Below are 21498 nucleotides of genomic sequence, written 5' to 3'. Positions count from 1 at the left end.
TCACAGAAGATGACACACAGATGGAGCAACTGTGAAGAGCAACGCAGAGGCAGAGAGTGAGGAGAATGGGAGGGGAGGGAAGGGAAGATAAAGTGGATGCAAAACAGAGGACATACTGGAGAGACAGGAAGACTGTAGAGCGTACAGAAGCCTGGCTGCCTGAGGAACACTATGGACATACAGAAGACAGAAAGGACAACGTTTAAAAGAAGAACTGCCAGTTAGAGGTGCAAATCACTGCAGCAGAGGTGCTAGCGTCTTTAGCATTGGCGCGCTGGGCTCTAGGGAGCGGGGAAGGGCTCTTCATAGAGGAGCATGGCAGCCTGGTTTGCTGGTGTTGCTGCAGCGGGATGGACTGAGCCTCATTCATTATTCTAGAAGAAAACACACCGCCACTGTCTTTCGTAGCAGCTCTCATCATCCACTATGCGCAGGGATCGAGAGCATGCACATGGAATTGCGTGCCATCGTCAACAACACAGCAGAACTCTACGTTCCCACAGCAGCAGCACATCTAGCATTGATAACATTAGCCCGGGCAACAGCCGAGACATTAGGTAGCACTTTATGTAGCTTAAATTGCAATTTTAGTGAAAGCTAAATAAAAAAACAGTGTCAGATTTTTTTGTTTGTTTTTTTACTTGCCTATAATTGCATTTTTGATACCTGCAGCTCTCAAGTTAATGTATAATGTTTGCATATCATTTGGTAGATGGTGGGCAGTATATACAGTAGTTGTTGTTAGAGTTTACTGAAGTTTGTGGTTGGTATGGTGAGGAGAGCAAATGCTCTAACTGGATTGGCTGATGAAGGCCTCCTGGATACGACTGCTGAAACGAGCAACAGGAAACCGAGACAAGAACAACATTGGTGTAAGAAACTACTATACCTCTTAATATACACTATTTACGTGTGCAAGCGAATGGAAATTGACAGGAAAAGGATATGCTTGTATGTTGCTAAGTATCTTACTTTTGATTTAATCTATATATGTTCTTGAATTATGAATATTAAACGCACATTTCACCTGTGACCTTGTTTGACATTAGATGACCGTGATTTTATGTAAACATCAACAGTGTCTATCAAGTATGATCAGGGTTCATTTCTAAATATTTTCTTGACTCTCTCTATTGCCTTTCATATGCAGGAAATTACATGCACACATTTTAATGTATTTATGTGTTATTATTACAAAAAAAGTGCACTTAATTGTATTGAATGTGCACTTGTAGTGTACTTCATATCTTAAAAGTATATCTTTAAAAAACTGTAATTGCAGATAATACAAAATATTGAAATAAAATGCTACTTAAGTGACTTAAAGAGAGACACTTAACTGTGTTTCACACTTAAGTACACTTTTAAAAAGTGCACTTAAGAATAAAGTCAAAATTAGGTCACACTTTATATTAGGTGGCCTTAATTTTTTTTAATAAAAAAATAAGTACAATGTACTTATTGTGTTAATACTGTATTGCAAAACACTTCTGCTGCTGTTGAGGTGGGATACGGGTAAGGTTAGGGACAGGTTAAGTGGTATGGGTCGGTTTAAGGGTGGGTTAAGGTGTAAGGGTTGGGTCAACAGTGTAATTATAAATGTAATTACAGAAATTAATTATAGATGTAATTACATATAGGTATTCTTTTTAAATATAAGTACAATGTAAAAGCATGTATGTGCACAATAAGTGCATTGTATCAAATTATTAATTTAAATGTAAGTATATAGTAGTTAAGGCCACCTAATATAAAGTGGGACCCAAAATTAAAAGTTGTGCTTTAAAGTACATTTTAAATCATTATGTTTTTTATCAGTTTGTCATGCTTTAAAGAAGTACACTTATTTGTATGTGTTGACTGTCATACTTAAAGCACATGTAAAGTATTTGATTATAATTTTAAATGTAGTGTCTTATTCAATATTACATTTAAAGTTAATATATTTTAAATGTACTGAATTGCAACTTCATTATAACAAATCACAAATATATTTAAATACAGTATATGACATAAATATATAGCATACACGTTTCACTAGAAATTCAATTAAGTGTTATGAAAACATATTCAGTTTGCACTTAAGAATATATATTTTTAAAGCTTTTTTTTTTTGCAATGGGTACCCTGTTTAAAAGTATGTTAAAGAGTACTTTTTTGATATGGATTTTTTTTTTTTTTTTTTTATCAATCACAAAATTCAGCAATTAGGCTGTACTACTATAGGCTACTTATTAGTCCTACTATACATATTTTCTTTGTCTTACACATGGATAACGGAGATTCTTGGATTCATTCTCAACGTTTTTGTGTGTTGTTGGTGGTTTGTCCATGTTTGTCTACATAATCTTTGTCTGTTTACTGGTAGATGACTCTTAAAGTCTATTACAGTTTGAGATGATTGAGATGATACTCCGGTTTTGTCCCTTTCGATGTCAAAGTACTTTATAATTACCTGTGTCTTGGGGCTGTTGCTAAGTAGGGAGCATTCTGTGCGCTGCGGTGTAAGATCCTCAGAGATGATAGTCTGTACTCTTTAGGGGCAGGTGAGGCACTTCCCAATCACTCCAATAGCACAAGGAAAATCCAAAATAACGTTTCTATGATTGATTTTCCAGAAGAGGAAAAACTGTGGAGAGATTGATTATGTTAGTCACTCCCTTTGTAAGAGAAACACTCTAGTTCTCTGAAATTAAATGCCAAGTTAATTTAAAAGGACAGTCACCTAAAAATGAAAATGATCATCATTTACTCACCCTCATCATTTCTTTCCAAATCTGTATGACTTTGTCTTCTTAAAATAACTTGAAAGAAGATATTTTGAACAATGTTATAGTAGTGATTTTTACTTACTTTTTTTGGTCACACTTGACTTTAGTTTGGAGAATCACTATTAAACTAACTGATAACTACAACTTTTGCCTCAGTAAACTCCTAATTTGCTGCTTATTAATTTTTAATAAGGTAGTTGTTATGTTTAGGTATGGGGTGGATTAGGGGATCTAAAATATGGTCATGTAGAATAAGGCATTAATATGTGCTTTATAAGCACTAATAAACAGTCAATATGCTTGTAATGTGCATGCTAATAAGTTACTAGTTAATAGAGAGAATTTGTCCCTAAACTAAATTGTTTCCATTTTTCATACAATGTAAGTCAATAACCAAAACTTGTTATATTTCTTCAAAATGTTGGGAATCAAGTTGTTAATGGCTTACTCTGTCTGCTTATTGATATAGGAGAAACGATTCTGCCATGAACAAATCACGCACACCAACTTTAAGTAGAGTAGCTGTATATTTATCCTGAGCAAATGAGTAAATGTCATGGTTTTAAAATCAAGGAAAACAATCCAAACAGAAACCATGTGTCATAATCCATGTAATTAATTAAATAAATGCACACACAGAAAGAATGTGTATTAAAAGATGTCTGTGTTTTTTCCACAGGGTTCAGCGGACTCATACACTAGTCGACCGTCTGACTCGGATGTGTCTCTGGAGGAAGATAAAGAGACCTTACGCAGAGAAGCTGAGAGACAGGCTCAGGCTCAGCTCGAAAAGGCCAAGGTATTGCTTCATGTTTTAGAATCAGAATCAGAATGAGTTTTATTGCCAGGTATGTTTATACATACAAGGAATTTGTTTTCGTGACAGAAGCTTCCACAGTGCAACAGAATGACAATGACAGGACATAAACACAGATAATAAAAGAATAAAATGTATGTACAGGTCAAGTATGTACAAATTAGAAATGAGAAAATAAAAATAAAATAAGTGTGTGGTGAATGGATAGTGTATTATAGTTGTGTGTTCCACGTTTATTGTTGAGTGTTCATGAGATGGATTGCCTGAGGGAAGAAACTGTTCCTGTGTCTGGTCGTTCTGGTGCTCAGAGCTCTGTAGCATCGACCAGACGGTAACAGCTCAAAGAGGGAGTGTGCTGGATGTGAGGGGTCCAGAGTGATTTTACCAGGCCTTTTGCTCACTCTGGATAAGTACAGTTCTTGGAGAGTGGGGAGGGTTGTACCAATGATTCGCTCAGCAGTCCGGACTACCCTCCGTAGTCTTCTGAGGTCAGATTTGGTAGCTGAGCTGAACCAGACAGTTATAGAAGTGCAGAGGATTCAATGATGGCAGAGTAGAACTGTTTCAGCAGCTCCTGTGGCAGATTGAACTTCCTCAGCTGGCGAAGAAAGTACAACCTCTGCTGGGCCTTTCTGACAATGGAGTCAATGTGAGTATCCCACTTCAGGTCCTGAGAGATGGTGGTGCCCAGGAATCTGAATGACTCCACTGCAGTCACAGCGCTGTTCATGATGGTGAGTGGGGGGAGAGCAGGGGGCTTTCTCCTGAAGTCCACTATCATCTCCACAGTTTTGAGCGTGTTAAGCTCCAGGTTGTTAAGACTGCACCAGACAGCCAGCTCCTTAACCTCCTGTCTGTAAGCAGACTCATCACCATCCTGGATGAGGCCGATCAGTGTGGTGTCGTCTGCAAACTTTAGGAGCTTGACAGAGGGGTCTTTAGATGTGCAGTCGTTGGTGTAGCGGGAGAAAAGCAGTGGGGAGAGAACGTAGCCCTGAGGAGCTCCAGTGCTGATGGTGGGGGTGCTGGATGTGTATTTTCCCAGCCTCACTAGCTGCTGCCTGTCTGTCAGGAAGTGTTAGGAAGTTAGGAAGGAAATTTTAGTGTTTTACTCACTAAAACTGAGTGTCTGATTAATTGGCAGTTTGACCAGGGCTTGTTTGAATCTGTTCCATCTGTTTTTCTGTCTAATAGTGTGTATCTATTCAAAATAGCATACTTCCGTACTATATATCGGCCGATATTTTTTCTTTTGCCGATAAGTCTCAGAACTTCTATTCTGACTGCAAAGGAACTTTTATTATGACCGCGCAAAGAACGGCGGTGCCTAAGCACAGATACAAACTTATAAATAAAAACTTAATTGCAATTTTGACTTTTTATTTATTTTGCCATTTTTACTGCAACTGCTATGCATGCTATTTAAATTAATCTAATTTCATATATCAATATCGGCATCAGCCATCCAAAAATCTATATAGTAGGCTATGCATTGTATACTGTGCACAGTTTTGTACATTTTTGAACCATATTTTTTAACATTAGCCAAAATATGCAGTATAGCAACTGCAAAATATATTTCCCTCAGTAGAATGCAACTGACTTTCCACTATTACAAAATACATTTTTACACATTTTTGTTAAAGTTTTATCTGAAATGCATAAAAACTGTTTTTTTTTGAGGAACCAAATGAGGTTGTGGGACAACAGTGTAGCATTTTACTGTTAGAAACATTTACATGTTAAGGTATAAACAGTGCATCGAGGCCTAGTTTGTTATTTTTTTCAGATTTATTGTGTCTATGTGAGTGTATCAGTATAACCAGCTCCAGTTTGTCATGGCTGGTTATAATCATAACTATAAAGTCTAGCAGGTGATTATCTTGTGACTGGAATGAATAGGTTTCTGGTATTTGGGAGAATACAATCTTTCTCTCTTTTTTCTTTAAAATATCATTGTACTTCTCAATACAAAGCCTCATGAGACTGTTATTCTTGCTTTATAAATCATGCACTGAATTACTCAATTATAAGACACACACAGCACCTTCAGGGTTTGCCAGGACACTGAGTGTGATCTTATTTTAAGGCTTAATTTACAGCTGAATGCTTTTTAGACACTTTCTTTGAGGCAAATCAAAGCTGTTTGGAGGCGATATATGAAATCTCACCCCGTTAGTCTTTCCCATCTATTTTTATTCTTCTATTTAATCTTGTTTTTTTCACACTCTCCTTCACCTCTAGGGGTGACAGCTATTTTTAGAGTTTGACATCAATCAGATTTTATAATTTATTTATTGAATGCTCACATAAATATTGATAACAAAGCCAGATGGCCTGCAGTGAGGAGACAGAAGCAAAATATTCTTCACTGACTATGTTTCTAGAAACATCCACAACTTCTCTCTCTCTCTCTCTCTCTCTCTCTCACACACACACACACACACACACACACACACAGACTGCAACCTTAAAGAGTTATTTCTACCTGATTTAACATATAAAATATAGCTTTGTTGGTATAAATTGGTGTATATGAATGAATGAATGAATGAATGAATGATGCATTTATATAGCGCATTTATTGTGTATTGCCGTACACCCAAAGCGCTTTACAATCATGTGGGGGTCTCTCCTCAACCACCACCAGTGTGCAGCATCCACTTGGATGATGCGACGGCAGCCACAGTACAACGGCGCCAGTGCGCTCACCACACACCACATATAGCTTGGTTCAGTAAAACCAGTTAGTTTACCATTTTTAGGTTACCACGTTTTGCAGCGCAGTTTCACGAATTGAACACTTTAAACCACTCTTGAAAGTGCCTTAAAGGAATAGTTCACCCAAAATTGAAAACTGGGCCGCATGATTCCATCGTCCACTCAACATCATACAAAGAAATGCTCCAGAATGAACAAAACGGCACAATATATTCCAAGTTTTCATAAGCCATCCGCCAAAAATGTCTTTGGAGGCATAAAAACAAATGAGAAATAATAAAAAGTAGAGCTGCCAAATTAATGTGGACCAAAAAGTAAAGTAAAACCAAAAGTTTGGATAAAATAAGATTTAGAATGATTTCTGAAGGATCACGTGACATTTAAGACTAGAGTAATGATGCTGAAAATACAGCTTTGATTACAGGAATAATTTACATTTTAAATATGTGACCCTGGACCACAAAACCTGTCTTAAGGGTCCATTTTTCGAAATACGCTGAATAAATAAGCTTTCCATTGATGTATGGTTTATTAGGATATATAGGACAATATTTGGCCGAGATGCAACTATTTGAAAAAATCGAAATATTGAGAAAATTGCCTTTAAAGCTGTCCAAATTAAGTCCTAAGAATTGCATATTAATAATAAAAAATGAAGTTTTGATATATTTACAGTAGGAAATTTACTAAATATCTTCATGGATCATAATCTTTACTTAATATCCTAATGATTTTTGGCATAAAAGAAAAATGTATAATTTTGACTCCACAATGTATTGTTGGCTATTGCTACAAATATTGTCATGATACGTGCAGAGAATGAGGCGAGAACTCAAGTGCAGGGGAATGGTGAAGTTTTAATAATAAAAAGAAACAAAACAGAAACATAAATTACCCCGAGGGGAAAAACAGACTGACAGAGCAATGCAAAAACGAGGACTAGAAAACAGACATGACTTACTGCACCAAGAACATATGACAACGTGGCCGAACAGGACTGCAAACACCAGGATCATTTAAAGGAGACAAACGAGGAAGCACCAGGTGTACACGCTGAGACAATTAGGGAATAACAAGGAGGGCGGGGTCAACAATCAACCGGGGGAACACATGGAACAATCACAACACAAACCCATGTGCTCAGACAAGACAGTGACATCTGGTGGCCAACCAGGGCTCACCCACAGGATACGTGACACTACCCCCCAACAAAGGAGCAGCTCCCAGATGCTCCACCTGCAACACTAAGAACACACAAAAACATGAAAAATGAAAATACAAAATGTCAAGAAGGGAGGTGGGCAAGAGACAGATCAGGGGGAGGGATGGTGGGCCAGGCCCGTGCAGAGGCAGGGGGCCCGCAGACCAAGGCCGAGCAGGAGACCAGGACGGATCCGGAGGGACGGACCAGGGGGTTTCCGGCCCAACAGGAACCCCAGCGCACTGCCAGGTTGGGGCCGGAGGGACAAGCCAGGCAGTGAGTTTACGAACGGCCTCTGTGGCCGTGACAGGGCAGACAGTCAGTTCAGAAACGGCCTCTGTGGCCGTGACAGGGCAGGCAGTGAGCTCAGGAACGGTCTCTGTGGCCGTAACAGGGCAGACAGTGAGTTCAGGAACGGCCTCTGGCAGAGTAAGGAGCTCGAGTGGAGCCGGCAAGGCGAGAAGTTCGGGTAGAGCCGGCAAGGCGAGGAGCTCGGGTGGCGCCGGCAGGGCAAGGAGTCTGGGTGGCGCCGGCAGGGCAAGGCGCTTGGGTGGCGCCGGCAGGGCGAGGCGCTTGGGTGGCGCCGGCAGGGCGAGGAGCACGGGTGGCGCCGGCAGGGCAAGGCGCACGGGTGGCGCCGGCAGGCCAAGGAGTCTGGGTGGCGCCGGCAGGGCAAGGCGCTTGGGTGGCGCCGGTAGGGCGAGGCGCTTGGGTGGCGCCGGCAGGGCGAGGAGCTTGGGTGGCTCTGGCACGACCTCCTGGCCAGCAGTGAGCTCCTGGGTAGCGTCCTGGCCTTGTGGGACGGAGAAGGCCTTCCTCCGCCTCTTCCTCCGTCTCCGGGAGCGGGGCGCCGCTGCGGCATCCTCGGCCACCACTAGGGGATTGAGAGCGGGCACCGCCGCCTCGGGAGCGCTGTGAGCGGGCACCGCCGCCTCGGGAGCGCTGTGAGCGGGCACCGCCGCCTCGGGAGCGCTGTGAGCGGGCACCGCCGCCTCGGGAGCGCTGTGAGCGGGCACGGCCGCCTCGGGAGCGCTGTGAGCGGGCACGGCCGCCTCGGGAGCGCTGTGAGCGGGCACGGCCGCCTCGGGAGCGCTGTGAGCGGGCCCCGCCGCCTCGGGAGCGCTGTGAGCGGGCACGGCCGCCTCGGGAGCGCTGTGAGCGGGCACCGCCGCCTCGGGAGCGCTGTGAGCGGGCACCGCCGCCTCGGGAGCGCTGTGAGCGGGCACCGCCGCTTGGAGAAGCGTCAAAAACTCCACCAATTCCCCAAAAGTCAAGTGGTCTAGCTCCCTCATCCACTCCTCATCGAGGGGCTCATCAAGGGCAAGGTTGAAGAAGTCCTTGAGAGCCACCTCGTTGTATCCCAAACCCTCTGCTGCCTCACAAAACGTCCAGGCAAACATCCTGACGTCAGTGCCCCTCTGACGGAGAGAGTGCAGCGTCCTGACCTGGAGGATCCGTAAAAAAGTGGGGTTCCTCACGTTAGGGGCTGGAGGATGGGAAGAATCCATTCCCCGCTGAGTTCTCTGATGTCGGCCACGTTCTGTCATGATACGTGCAGAGAATGAGGCGAGAACTCAAGTGCAGGGGAATGGTGAAGTTTTAATAATAAAAAGAAACAAAACAGAAACATAAATTACCCCGAGGGGAAAAACAGACTGACAGAGCAATGCAAAAACGAGGACTAGAAAACAGACATGACTTACTGCACCAAGAACATATGACAACGTGGCCGAACAGGACTGCAAACACCAGGATCATTTAAAGGAGACAAACGAGGAAGCACCAGGTGTACACGCTGAGACAATTAGGGAATAACAAGGAGGGCGGGGTCAACAATCAACCGGGGGAACACATGGAACAATCACAACACAAACCCATGTGCTCAGACAAGACAGTGACATCTGGTGGCCAACCAGGGCTCACCCACAGGATACGTGACAAATATACCCCAGAGACTTAAGACTGCTTTCGTGCTCCAGGATCACATATAAATATAAAGCAATTATTTTAAATTATAATATATTTTCACAATATTAATGTTTTTACTGTATTTTTTGATCAAATAAATGAAGCCTCTGTGAGCATAAAAGACATCAAAAACATTAAAATATGTAAATTATTTCAAGCTTTTGACTGTGTATAATGAACAATGTTTCAGCTTTGCTTTCCCCTGTAGATATTACAGAAATTCACTCAACCAAAAACAACCTGAAGCTGTGTTAGTCAAAGATTTAGCATAAACACTCTCAAGTACAGCAAACAAGCTGTCAGATGTGTGTGTGTGTGTGTGTGTGTGTGTGTGTGTGTGTGTGTGTGTGTGTGTGTGTGTGTGTGAAACTGTAGATGCCGATCAGTCTGAACAGACATTTACACAAAAGGTTACAATGACTCTGTCTGATCAATACTGCATGTGTAATGGAAAGTGGTGTTGCATAAGAGGCAGACAGTGGCTGTGAAGACAAAACAAGGGTTCCAAAGCTGCACAATATATATACAAATTATTTAAAGCTCCTATTATAAATATTGCATATTATAACAATAATACAGTGCATAGTTTTGCATATCTTTTTTATTTGATTAGAAAATATAAAGATGACAGACTGAGATAAAGAAAGGGAAGATAAAGCAGCATTGTATTGACAGATCATGGAGAGACAGGTTTACATGTGATCAACCCACCATTAGAGGTCTGCAAGCCCGTCGGATAAAAGCATTAAAAAAAATGCTCCAAACGGTTTTCTAAATTAACTTAATAAAATAACGAAATGAAATACAATCACTTTGCCATTTCATACAAAACTGAAGTATTTTAATAGCTGAAACCGTAGTATAAGCTGTTTTGGGAGAAGGGGGTAAAAAAAGACCAGCTCGGGTCGGTAATTCTGATGAGCTGTCGGACACGGGCCGGGCTAGGGCCTGAGCGTCTCGGGCCAGGGCCAGGCTAGGGCCTACATTTTAAGCCCATGCAGGGCTCTATCCACCATTACCATTAGAGGACACTGTGTCCTCTGTTTGGCACACCCATAATTCACTGCTTGTGCAGCCCATCACATGGAAGTGAATTACATCGAGTCCATACTGATGTTGCCCTTGTGTGTCAAACACACATGCTCCTGCTTTTTTGTATTGCTGAAAACACTGAAAAAATATAAATTTATAAATTATAATTTACTCTTAATAATTCACTACTTATTTTCCATAGAACACAAAATGTGATTTTTTTTCCCATTTAGATAATGAAAGCGGATGAAATGGGTCTGTCAAGGTTTTTACCCATGGGAATATTTTTGAGGTTATTTTATTTTTTTATCACTCCATAAAACTGCTAAGTTTGGTGTATGTAAGTGCTGCTGAAGTTCAGAGAAAACGGCCTGGAAAAATATGTTTAGTAATTGAAATCCACAGACACAAATAGATAATATGCAATACTTGAAAGTGTATTTTTGGATGTTTTCTTTCACTAGTCATGAAAAAAAATGTTTTTTTCTGTAGTGCCTTGGATTAAATGACAAGAAAGAAACATAAAAGTTAGAGCTTGTAAATCCGCTAAACACAAACGATGATTTTGTCTGAAGAAAGATAATTGTGTCGTATTTTTTTTATTACAATTTTGTAATAATTTAATTATCCTCATGTCGTTCCAAACCTGTACGAATATCTTCTTTCTCCTTCAGAACACAAAATAAGAAATTATTTTTTGAACAATATTGAACCCTATTGTATGGACACTAATGCATTTTTCAAAATATCTTCTTCTGTGCTCCACAGGTTTGAAATGCATGGCAGTTATTGTTGAAATATTTCTCTTCTGCTTTTGTTAATATTTCATACTGTACTCACTCTTTGTTCTTCTACGCAGTCTAAACCAGTGGCGTTTGCAGTACGTACTAATGCTGGCTACAGTGCTTCTCTTGAAGACGACGTCCCTGTGCCTGGAATGGAAATCTCATTTGAGGCTAAAGATTTCCTTCATGTTACAGAAGTATGTATTTAATAATGTATCTATATCTATATTCACATGTACAGTGCCCTACAAAAGTATTGGAACAGTAAAGACAAAATTGCTCTGTTGGCTGTGGAGTCAAGACATTTAAAAATATGATTAAAAGATGAATATAAGACAAAACTACAGAATGTCACATTTTATTATTGGGGGATTCAACACATAGATGTTTTACCAGCTAAGAAGTTCAGCACTTTTAGAGTTTCATCCCTCTATCTGATGTGAGCATAAGTATTGGAGCAGTTGCCTCTCAGGTCTTTCTAAGTGATCAGCTGTGTCCTGTTGCATTTATTCTTCAGATATTAAAAGCAGGGAATGTGTCGTATCAGTTATATCCATTACTTCTGTATTCTGAATCTTGCAATCGATGATGACACACACAAACCAGGATGAAGACGAGGGAGCTGACTTTGAGAGAAAAGCAAGCAATTTGGATGCTAAAAGAAAAGAGGAAGTCAGTTAGAGCTCTAGCAAAAACAAAGGGAATGGAGAAATCAAGAGTTTGGAAATCACCAGCGACACCAGCAACCAACAACTACCTGATCGGCTGAGAAAACAACAGTAGTTGATGACAGACAAATCATAAATGCTGTGAAAATGAATCCTAAAAGACGTGTCTGTAAAATCACCAAAAACTTCCAGAAAGCTGGGGTGATGCTCTGACAATCTACTGTCCTCAGGAGACTTTGACACAGAATTACAGATGCTACACAGCAAGATGCAAACCTCTGACCAGCACCAAAAATAGAAAGGCAAGAGTATAGTTTGCAAAAAAGCACAAAGGTGAGCCACCTTTGTGCAAAAATGTGGAGAAAAAAAGGGAACTGCAAATGATCCCAAGCATACAGCCTCATCTGTAAAGCATGGTGGAGGTGGTGTCATGGCATGGGCATGCATGGCTGTCTCTAGAACAGGCCCTCTCAACTTTACTGATGACTTAATGTATGATGACAGTAGCAGAAGGGTACAAAACCATCTTGCTTACCAATATTCAAGAAAATGCCACCAGATTCATTGGGAAGTGCTTCATATTGCATCAGGACAATGACCCAAAACACCCTGCCAGTTCAGTCAAGGAATTTATAAGAGCAAAGAAATGGAAAGTCTTAGATTGCCCAAGTCAATCTCCAGATTTAAATCTGATTGAACATGAATTTCAGCAGCTGAAGAGGAGAGTAAAGGCAGAAACTCCCCAAAACAAGCAACAATTGGAATCGGCTGCATTAAAGGCTGGGAAAAGTATTTCAAAGTGCTGTTCTTTTTATTTGGTAAAACATGTATGTGTTGAAACGGCTAATAATAAAATGTGACATTCTGTAGTTTTGTCTCATATTCATCTTTTAATCATATTTGCAAATGTCTTGACTCCACAACCAACAGAGCAATTTTGTCTTTACTTTTACAATACTTATGGAGGGCACTGTATATAACAAGGCTTTGAAATACAGCTTATGGCAGAAATTATATCTGCAAATTTAAAATAACCAAGATTAGTTTTTTACTCTGCAAATGATAATATATATATATTTTTATAGTACTTAATATATTTAAGATTATGTATGGCCTTGAATTTTTGCTTTGTAAGGTTCTGTGGGAATAGTATTTTCACGATGATAAATATGCACCATGGGTGACTTCTGTGTGTTTAATGACAGAAATTTAATAATGACTGGTGGATTGGTCGCTTGGTGAAAGACGGGTGTGACATCGGTTTCATCCCAAGTCCGGTGAAGCTCGAAAGCATTCGCATCCACCAGGAGCAACGTGCGAAACAAGGAAAATTTTACTCAAGGTATCTGTTCCACAAACACATAACCTACAGTTCTTTAATAAACAGAATGTTACAGAAAATAGAGCTTTAATATTTAACCACTTTCAAAAAAACTAGACTTAGATTGTTTCCCAAAAGCATCCCTTGTGAAAAGAAGTGTGCTTAATTCAGTTAATTGTATTGAATGTGCACTTGTAGTGTATTTCAAATATTAAAAGTGTATATTTAAAAAACTCTACTTGCAGATAATAATATTAATTTAATAAAAGGCCACTTAAAGGGATAGTTCACCCAAAAATGATGGTTGAACCACTGATGTTACATGGACTATTTTAACGACCTCCTTGCTACATTTCTGAGCCTTGATCGTGTGAGGATCCTTCCTATCTATGGGAGGGTCAGAGAGGTCTCAGATTTCATCAAAAATATCTTAATTTGTGTTCTGAAGATGAACGAAGGACTTATGGGTTTGGAACAACATGAGGGTGAGTAATTAATAACAGCATTTTCATTTTGGGTGAACTATCCCTTAAGGTGATTAAAAGAGACACTTTCATGACTGTTTCTAAACACACTTAAGTACACTTTTAAAAAGTGCAATTTGTAATCTGAAATCAAAAGTTTATTTTAAATTTCATATTTTAAAGACAAAACAATGATACAATTATATATAAAAATGTACTAAAGTCCTACTGTGAGAGAGAGTCCTCTAAAAAAGCACTCTAAAGTTAATTTAATTGTCATAAACATGCAAGAGTGTCTGAAAATATTACTTTTAGTTCACCCTTAAGTATATTATTTCCATACTCTTTAAAAGTATGGTAGTGTACTTTTTTCACAAGGGATCTGAAGCCTAAGTAGATTGTAGAGACGACTTGTGCCAATGTTTTCTTCAATGTGCTTACGCTTACATTGCTTTTAAACTTAACTTCTGCTATGGCCTGTTGAAAATAAAGAGCTTGAAATGGTTTAAATGGCTTTAACTGCTCCTTTAAACTGGTCACCCATTGAATCCGCTCAGGTCACCAAGGCTGTTTTTTCTTTAGAAGAGCACTTCTTTTTTGTTAAGGATTCTATGTTGTTCTTTTCTTTTACAGTAAACTAGGGGCAAACTCCTTATCTAGTTTAGGAGACGTTGTTTCAAATTCACGTAAATCAACCCCTCCATCCTCAGGTACGTTATCAACATTGGGTGTCACTTTAAAACTAGGTTTTTATTTACATTATTCAGCACATCAAACAAACTGTATTGTGAAATACTTGGTATATTATATGTCACATTATATTATATTGCAGTTTTCAACACATCCTCTACGCTAGTCAAAAAATCCTAGAGGAATTTGAATGGGATTCACTTTGGGAATTTCATACTTTAAGACAGACACTTTCATGACTGTTTCATACTTAAGTACAGTTTTAAAAACCGCACTTTGTAATATTGTCAAATTAAACATTTTATTAGTCTATTGTCGTACAGTGTGGAAGTACATAGTAGTGTGTTATTTGATATTACCAAAATATATTTTAAATGTTCTAATTTACAAGTTCATCATTACAAATGTGCAATTACAAATACATTCAAATACATTCAGCTTCGGAAGTATTCGGACACTGACTGAGTTTTTGTGCTTTTACACCACTACAATGGATTTGAAATAAAACAATCAAAATGTGATTGAAGTGTAGACTTTAAGCTTTAATTCAAGGGGTTGAACAAAAATATAACATGCTTAGGAATTACAACCATTTGTATACAAAGCTAACCCCCCTCCCCCTGCTCTGCCAGGCCTTTACTGCAGCTGACTTCAGTTATTGTTTGTTTGTGGGTCTTTCCTTCTTTTTAGTTTTGTCTTCAGGAAGTGAAATGCAGCTCAATCAGTTTGAGATCTGGACATAGACTTGGCCATTGCAGAATAATCCACTTTTTTACCTTTTACTATTACTATGACGCGCCATCCAATCAACTTTGCTGCATTTGACTGAATCTGGGCAGACAGTATATTTCTATACACTTCAGAATTCATCCGGCTGCTTCTGTCTTATCATCATTAAACACCAGTAACCCAGTGTCACTGGAAGCCATGCAGCTCATGCATCACACTGCTCCACCGTGCTTCACAGATGATGTTGTATGCTTTGGATCATGAGCTGTTCCAAGCCTTGCCGTCATTCTGGTACAGGTTGATCTTAATTCCAGCCGTCCAAAGAATGCTTTTCCAGAAGTGCTCTGGCTTTTTTAGATGTTTTTTGGCAAAGTCTAATCAGGCCTTGTTTGCACCTTGTTGTGAACCCTCTGTATTTGCTCTCGTGAAGTCTTCTCTTGATTGTAGACTCATTACAGATGTCTACCTCCTGGAGAGTGTTCTTCTCTTGGCTGGATGTTGTGAAAGGGTTTCTCTTTACCACCGCTGTCCTCCGTGGACATCCAGGCCTTTTTATGTTACTAGTGCGTTCTTTTTTTTCTCAGAATGTACCAAACTGTTGATTTGGTCATTCCTAATGTTCCTGCTATCTCTCTGATGGATTTGTTTTGTTTTTGAAGCCTTGTTTCACTTGTATGGAGAGATCCTTTGACTGCATGATGTGGTTCACAGCAACAGCTTCCAAATGCAAACGGCACACTTAGAATCAACTCCAGACCTTTTACCTGCTTAACTGATGTAGAAATAACGAAAGAATAGCCCACTTCTGTCCATGAAATGGCTTTTGAGTCAATTGTCCAATTACTTATGATCCCTTGAAAAAAAGGGGGGGGGGGGGGGTACATATTAAAGAGCTGTAATTCCTTAACCTTTCCTCCATTTGTGATGAGAATACCCTCAAATTAAAGCTCAGAGTGTGCACTTTTTGTGCACTTTTCATTATACAGTCAGGTCCATAAATATTGGGACATCGACACAATTCTAACATTTTTGGCTCTATACACCACCACAATGGATTTCAAATGAAACAAACAAGATGTGCTTTAACTGCAGACTGTCAGCTTTAATTTGAGGGTATTTAAATCCAAATCAGGTGAACGGTGTACGAATTACAACAGTTTGCATATGTGCCTCTCACTTGTTAAGGGACCAAAAGTAATGGGACAATTGGCTTCTCAGCTGTTCCATGGCCAGATGTGTGTTATTCCCTCATTATCCCAATTACAATGAGCAGATAAAAGGTCCAGAGTTAATTTCAAGTGTGCTATTTGCATTTGGAATCTGTTGCTGTCAACTGTCAAGATGAGATCCAAAGAGCTGTCACTATCAGTGAAGCAAGCCATCATTAGGCTGAAAAAACAAAACAACCCCATCAGAGAGATAGCAAAAACATTAGGCGTGGCCAAAACAACTGTTTGGAACATTCTTAAAAAGAAGGAACGCACCGGTGAGCTCAGCAACAACCAAAAGACCCGGAAGACCACGGAAAACAACTGTGGTGGATGACCGAAGAATTCTGTCCCTGGTGAAGAAAACACCCTTCACAACAGTTGGCCAGATCAAGAACACTCTCCAGGAGGGAGGTGTATGTGTGTCAAAGTCAACAATCAAGAGAAGACTTCACCAGAGTGACTACAGAGGGTTCACCACAAGATGTAAACCATTGGTGAGCCTCAAAAACAGGAAGGCCAGATTAGAGTTTGCCAAACGACATCTAAAAAAGCCTTCACAGTTCTGGAACAACATCCTATGGACAGATGAGACCAAGATCAACTTGTACCAGAGTGATGGGAAGAGAAGAGTATGGAGAAGGCAAGGAACTGCTCATGATCCTAAGCATACCACCTCATCAGTGAAGCATGGTGGTGGTAGTGTCATGGCGTGGGCATGTATGGCTGCCAGTTGAACTGGTTCTCTTGTATTTATTGATGATGTGACTGCTGACAAAAGCAGCAGGATGAATTCTGAAGTGTTTCCGGCAATATTATCTGCTCATATTCAGCCAAATGCTTCAGAACTCACTGGACGGCGCTTCGCAGTGCAGATGGACAATGACCCAAAGCATACTGCAAAAGCAACCAAAGAGTTTTTGAAGGGAAAGAAGTGGACTGTTATGCAATGGCCAAGTCAATCACCTGACCTGAATCCGATTGAGCAAGCATTTCACTTGCTGAAGACAAAACTGAACAAGCAGGAACTGAAGACGGTTGCAGTAGAGGCCTGGCAGAGCATCACCAGGGATGAAACCCAGCGTCTGGTGATGTATATGCATTCCAGACTGAAAGTGAAAGTTTGATTTATAATTATAATTATTCTGTCCCATTACTTCTGGTCCCTTAACAAGTGGGAGGCACATATGCAAACTGTTGTAATTCCTACACCGTTCACCTGATTTGGATGTAAATACCCTCAAATTAAAGCTGACAGTCTGCAGTTAAAGCACATCTTGTTCGTTTCATTTGAAATCCATTGTGGTGGTGTATAGAGCCAAAAATGTTAGAAGTGTGTCGATGTCCCAATATTTATGGACCTGACTGTATAACTGTAACTTGAATATGTTTTGGTCAGCAGCTAAAATAATAAAAATTGTGCCTGTGTCCAAATATATATAGACCTGACTGTACATATTTATGAAAAAAAGTGTTATAATTAGTGTTAGTATTGAATATGCACCTGTAGTGTACTTAAAATTTTAAAAGTATATTTTGATAAACTGTACAGATAATATAATAAATAATATAAATAATGAAAATGACTAAATGAAAATAAAAATAAAAGGCCACATAAGTGACTTAAAGAAAGAAACTTCCATAACTAATTTTCTGAACACACTTAAGTACACTTTTAAAAAGTGACCTTTGTAATAATGTCAAATTTTAAATTTTGGTTACAGTTAAGGTGATTGTTGCAGTGTAATTGACCTATTGGTAAGCCCCCCCCCCCCCCCCCCCCCCAGTTACTGTTGCTCCCTCGGACCAACAAACGATGACAGCTGCAGTGTGAAAACCCCACGATGTGTTTGCACAATTTTGGACACAGAAGGCCACCAAATGGGAATTAAATATTCCATGGAATGATTTATAATATATTTAAAAATAAATACGGTAAATACTAAAGATGTCCGTGCAACTGATACTCGACTGCCATTGTCAATTATACATTTAAGTACTGAGTAATATTGATTAACTACATGTACTTACTATATGGGTTTAGGGTTAGGATAAGGGTTTGGCTCAGATTTACTTGCATGTAATTATGCATAATTTATTGTAATTATTATAGTAAGTCCATGTAACACTGACTCCTTAAATTAAAGTGTTACCAAAATTTTACTTTAAAATACATTTTAATTAAGTATGTTCTAATAATAACTAACATACTAAAGCACATGTAAAAAACTTGATTGTAATTTTAACGGTGGTGTGTTATTTGTTATTGCATTTAAATGTATTATATTTTAAATGTGCTAAATTGCAGCGTAATTAAAATACATTTAAATACATTACATACAGGTTTCAATAGAAATGACATTAACGTATATTTTAATTAATCATAAATGCTTGTCAGTACATTCAGCAGCACGTTTAACCATATGTGATAGACAATAGAAGTAATTATGTCCAACTTAAGTGAGTCAAAAAGCTCTAGTTTTTCTAATTAAATTAAATATTAATTTAAACTGTAATACAGTTTTATTTAATTGCAATTAATATGCAATCAAGTGTCCAAAACCATTACATTCAGTTCATACATATATAAGTATATTAGCAATTAAGTATTCTTTTAAGTATGCTGTTTAATGTTTTTACTGAAATGCTGTGTGCTTCAATGCATAACTGTAATTTACTGTCTCATAAATGATTGTTGTGCATTGTGTATGAATTCCCCTGTGTGTTTTGCTGAGGCTCATATGTACATGTGTGCGTGTTTATATATGTGGGTGTAGCTGTGGACATAGATGCTGCAGGGTTAGATCCGGAGGAGAGCGACCCTCCTCCCCATCAGCGCCCAAACACTGTAATATCCCCTTTAGCCCGTGAGAAACGAATGCCTTTCTTTAAGAAGGTAAAGCATGCCGATGGACGCTCCCTCGCTATGCATCTGTCCGTCACAGCAGCATCGCGTGTCGCTTGTCGTCGTCTGAATGTCCACGCTAGCTTACTCCACTCACTCTTTCCCTTCTCTTTCCCTGTCTTGTCTTTGTTCCTCTGTATCCTAATCGTTCACACTCCCTTTGTCTGTTTCCCTTCCTCCTTTCCTCAGCTAAGCAGAGGCATAAGTCGGTAAGTCGGGCCTCACAGAGAGCCGTGTGGTCAGTGGACGCCCGAGGCCTGCAGCCGCTCATTCCTGTTATGCAGTACAGAGTTTATTAATTATAGCTTATTGTTATTTACACAACGGCAAGAAAATTAACAGGATGGAATCTGCTCAGTGACGGAATTACATGATCGTTTTAATCTGGAGATAATTTTGATATACTGTATATACACTAGTCAAAGTGTCGAATAATTACGATTTTTAATGTTTCTGAAAGAAGTCACTTCAGGCTACATTAGTAATATTGTGAAATAGTATTACAATTTAAAAGAAATGGTTGCTATGTGAATATATGTTAAACTGTAATTTATTTCTGTGATCAAACCTGTATTTTCAGCATCATTGCTCCAGTCTTCAGTGTCACATGAAATCATTCTAATATATTGATTTGCTGCTCAAGAAACATTTATTATCAATGTTGAAAACAGCTATGCTGCTTTGTATTTTTATGAAAACCATGATTCAGCATGGATGCATTAAATTGATCAAAAGTGATGACATTTATGTTACACAAGATTTCAAATAAATACTGTTATTTCTATTCATCCTGAAAAAAGAATAACAAAAATATTAAGCAGCAAAAACTGGTTTCAGTATTGGTAATAATACAAACCATTATTAATAATTTAGCACCAGTAGTAAATCAGGATATTAAAATGATTTCTGAAGATCATGTGACACTGAAGACTGGAGTAATGATGCTGAAAATACAGCTTTGATCAAATAAATAAATTATTAATAACATAAAAAGCATTAAATTGTAATAATATTTTACCATATGCTGTTTTTACTGTATTTTTATTCAAATAATTGCAGATTTGGTAAACTAAGACCTTTTTTTTCAAAAACATAAAAAAAAAGAAACTTGACTAACACAAAACATCTCTAAAGGTGCGGTCACATTTACCCTTGCTTGGGAAAGTTTCACAGATGAAATCCAGTCATTTCAATAGGAATCCATGCTATGGAGAGTTTGATGAAAAGTTCCACACATAGATTTGCTCGTGTTTGGTTGTGTTCAACAGAAAGCTGGGACTTCTGTGATGCTACACTATTAATAGATCTTTTTTTAGCATGTCAAATTCTGCATAAATTTTGCAAATGTGATCACACCTTAATGCCCGGTTAAAAACAAAGATTCCTAAACGTGATTTTCACAGTGATGTCGTAGAAGAACCATTTTTAGTTCCCTAAAGAACCTTTCAGTGAACAGTTGTTAAAAAAAATTCTTTGTGTAAAGAAATTTAAAAAAAATCTAAAGAACCTTTTCCCACTACAAATAACTTTTTGTGGAATGGGAAAAAAAATCCATGGATGGTTAGGATTCTTCATGGAAACAATTTAAAGAACCTTTATTTTTAACAGTTTATACTTAGAGATGTTTGTGAAAATTAAAAAATGGTACATTTGATATTTTATCCTAGACATGAGGGGGCATAAAAAATTACAGCATAGTAGGAATGATCGCATGGCCACTGCTACTTCACTGTGTGGGTCTCCCTTCTGACATTTCTCTGTTATACAGCTTCAGATTTGCGTTTGTATGTGTGTGTGTGAGAGTGTGTGTGTGTGTGTGTGTGTGTGCATGTTTATGTGGTTTATGAGGACACACATTTGTATAATGACATGGGTATGACAGAGGTATTACAATATGAAGGTGGTTTATGAGGACACTGCCTATGTCCCCGTAATTCAAAAGGCTTAAAAAACATACTAAATGGTGTTTTTTTGAAAATCTAAAAATGCACAAAGTCTCCTGTGAGGGCTAAGTTTAGGTGTAGGGTTGGTGTAGGGCAATAGCACACACAGTTTGTTCAGTATAAAAACCATTACGCCTATGGAGAGTCCCCATAAACCACAAAAACAACATGTGTGTGTGTGTGTGCGCATGTTTAACCAATACTATTATTGTTTGTGCAATTACATACAAAATTGCATAAATAATAATTTTCTAATTTGCGTAACACAGCACTGT

The 21498-nt window shown here is 38.9% G+C and overlaps 1 protein-coding gene across 1 annotated transcript in view; it reads left to right on the top strand.

Annotated features, from left to right (window-relative positions):
- Window positions 1-21498, top strand: part of LOC306880426 (voltage-dependent L-type calcium channel subunit beta-1-like) — a 38501-nt gene that overhangs the window by 4977 nt on the left and 12026 nt on the right. Inside the window, exons 2-6 of the mRNA XM_079433922.1 lie at window positions 3451-3570; window positions 11370-11492; window positions 13169-13305; window positions 14382-14458; window positions 19153-19271. Coding sequence (XP_079290048.1) covers window positions 3451-3570; window positions 11370-11492; window positions 13169-13305; window positions 14382-14458; window positions 19153-19271 — 576 coding nt within the window. The remainder of the gene's footprint in view (window positions 1-3450; window positions 3571-11369; window positions 11493-13168; window positions 13306-14381; window positions 14459-19152; window positions 19272-21498) is intronic.

This window comes from Barbus barbus (genome assembly GCF_936440315.1).
Source record: "Barbus barbus genome assembly, chromosome: 2".
NCBI lineage: Eukaryota > Metazoa > Chordata > Actinopteri > Cypriniformes > Cyprinidae > Barbus > Barbus barbus.
Note: the sequence above shows the minus strand (reverse complement) of the source record. Positions and strands in the feature narration are given on the sequence as shown.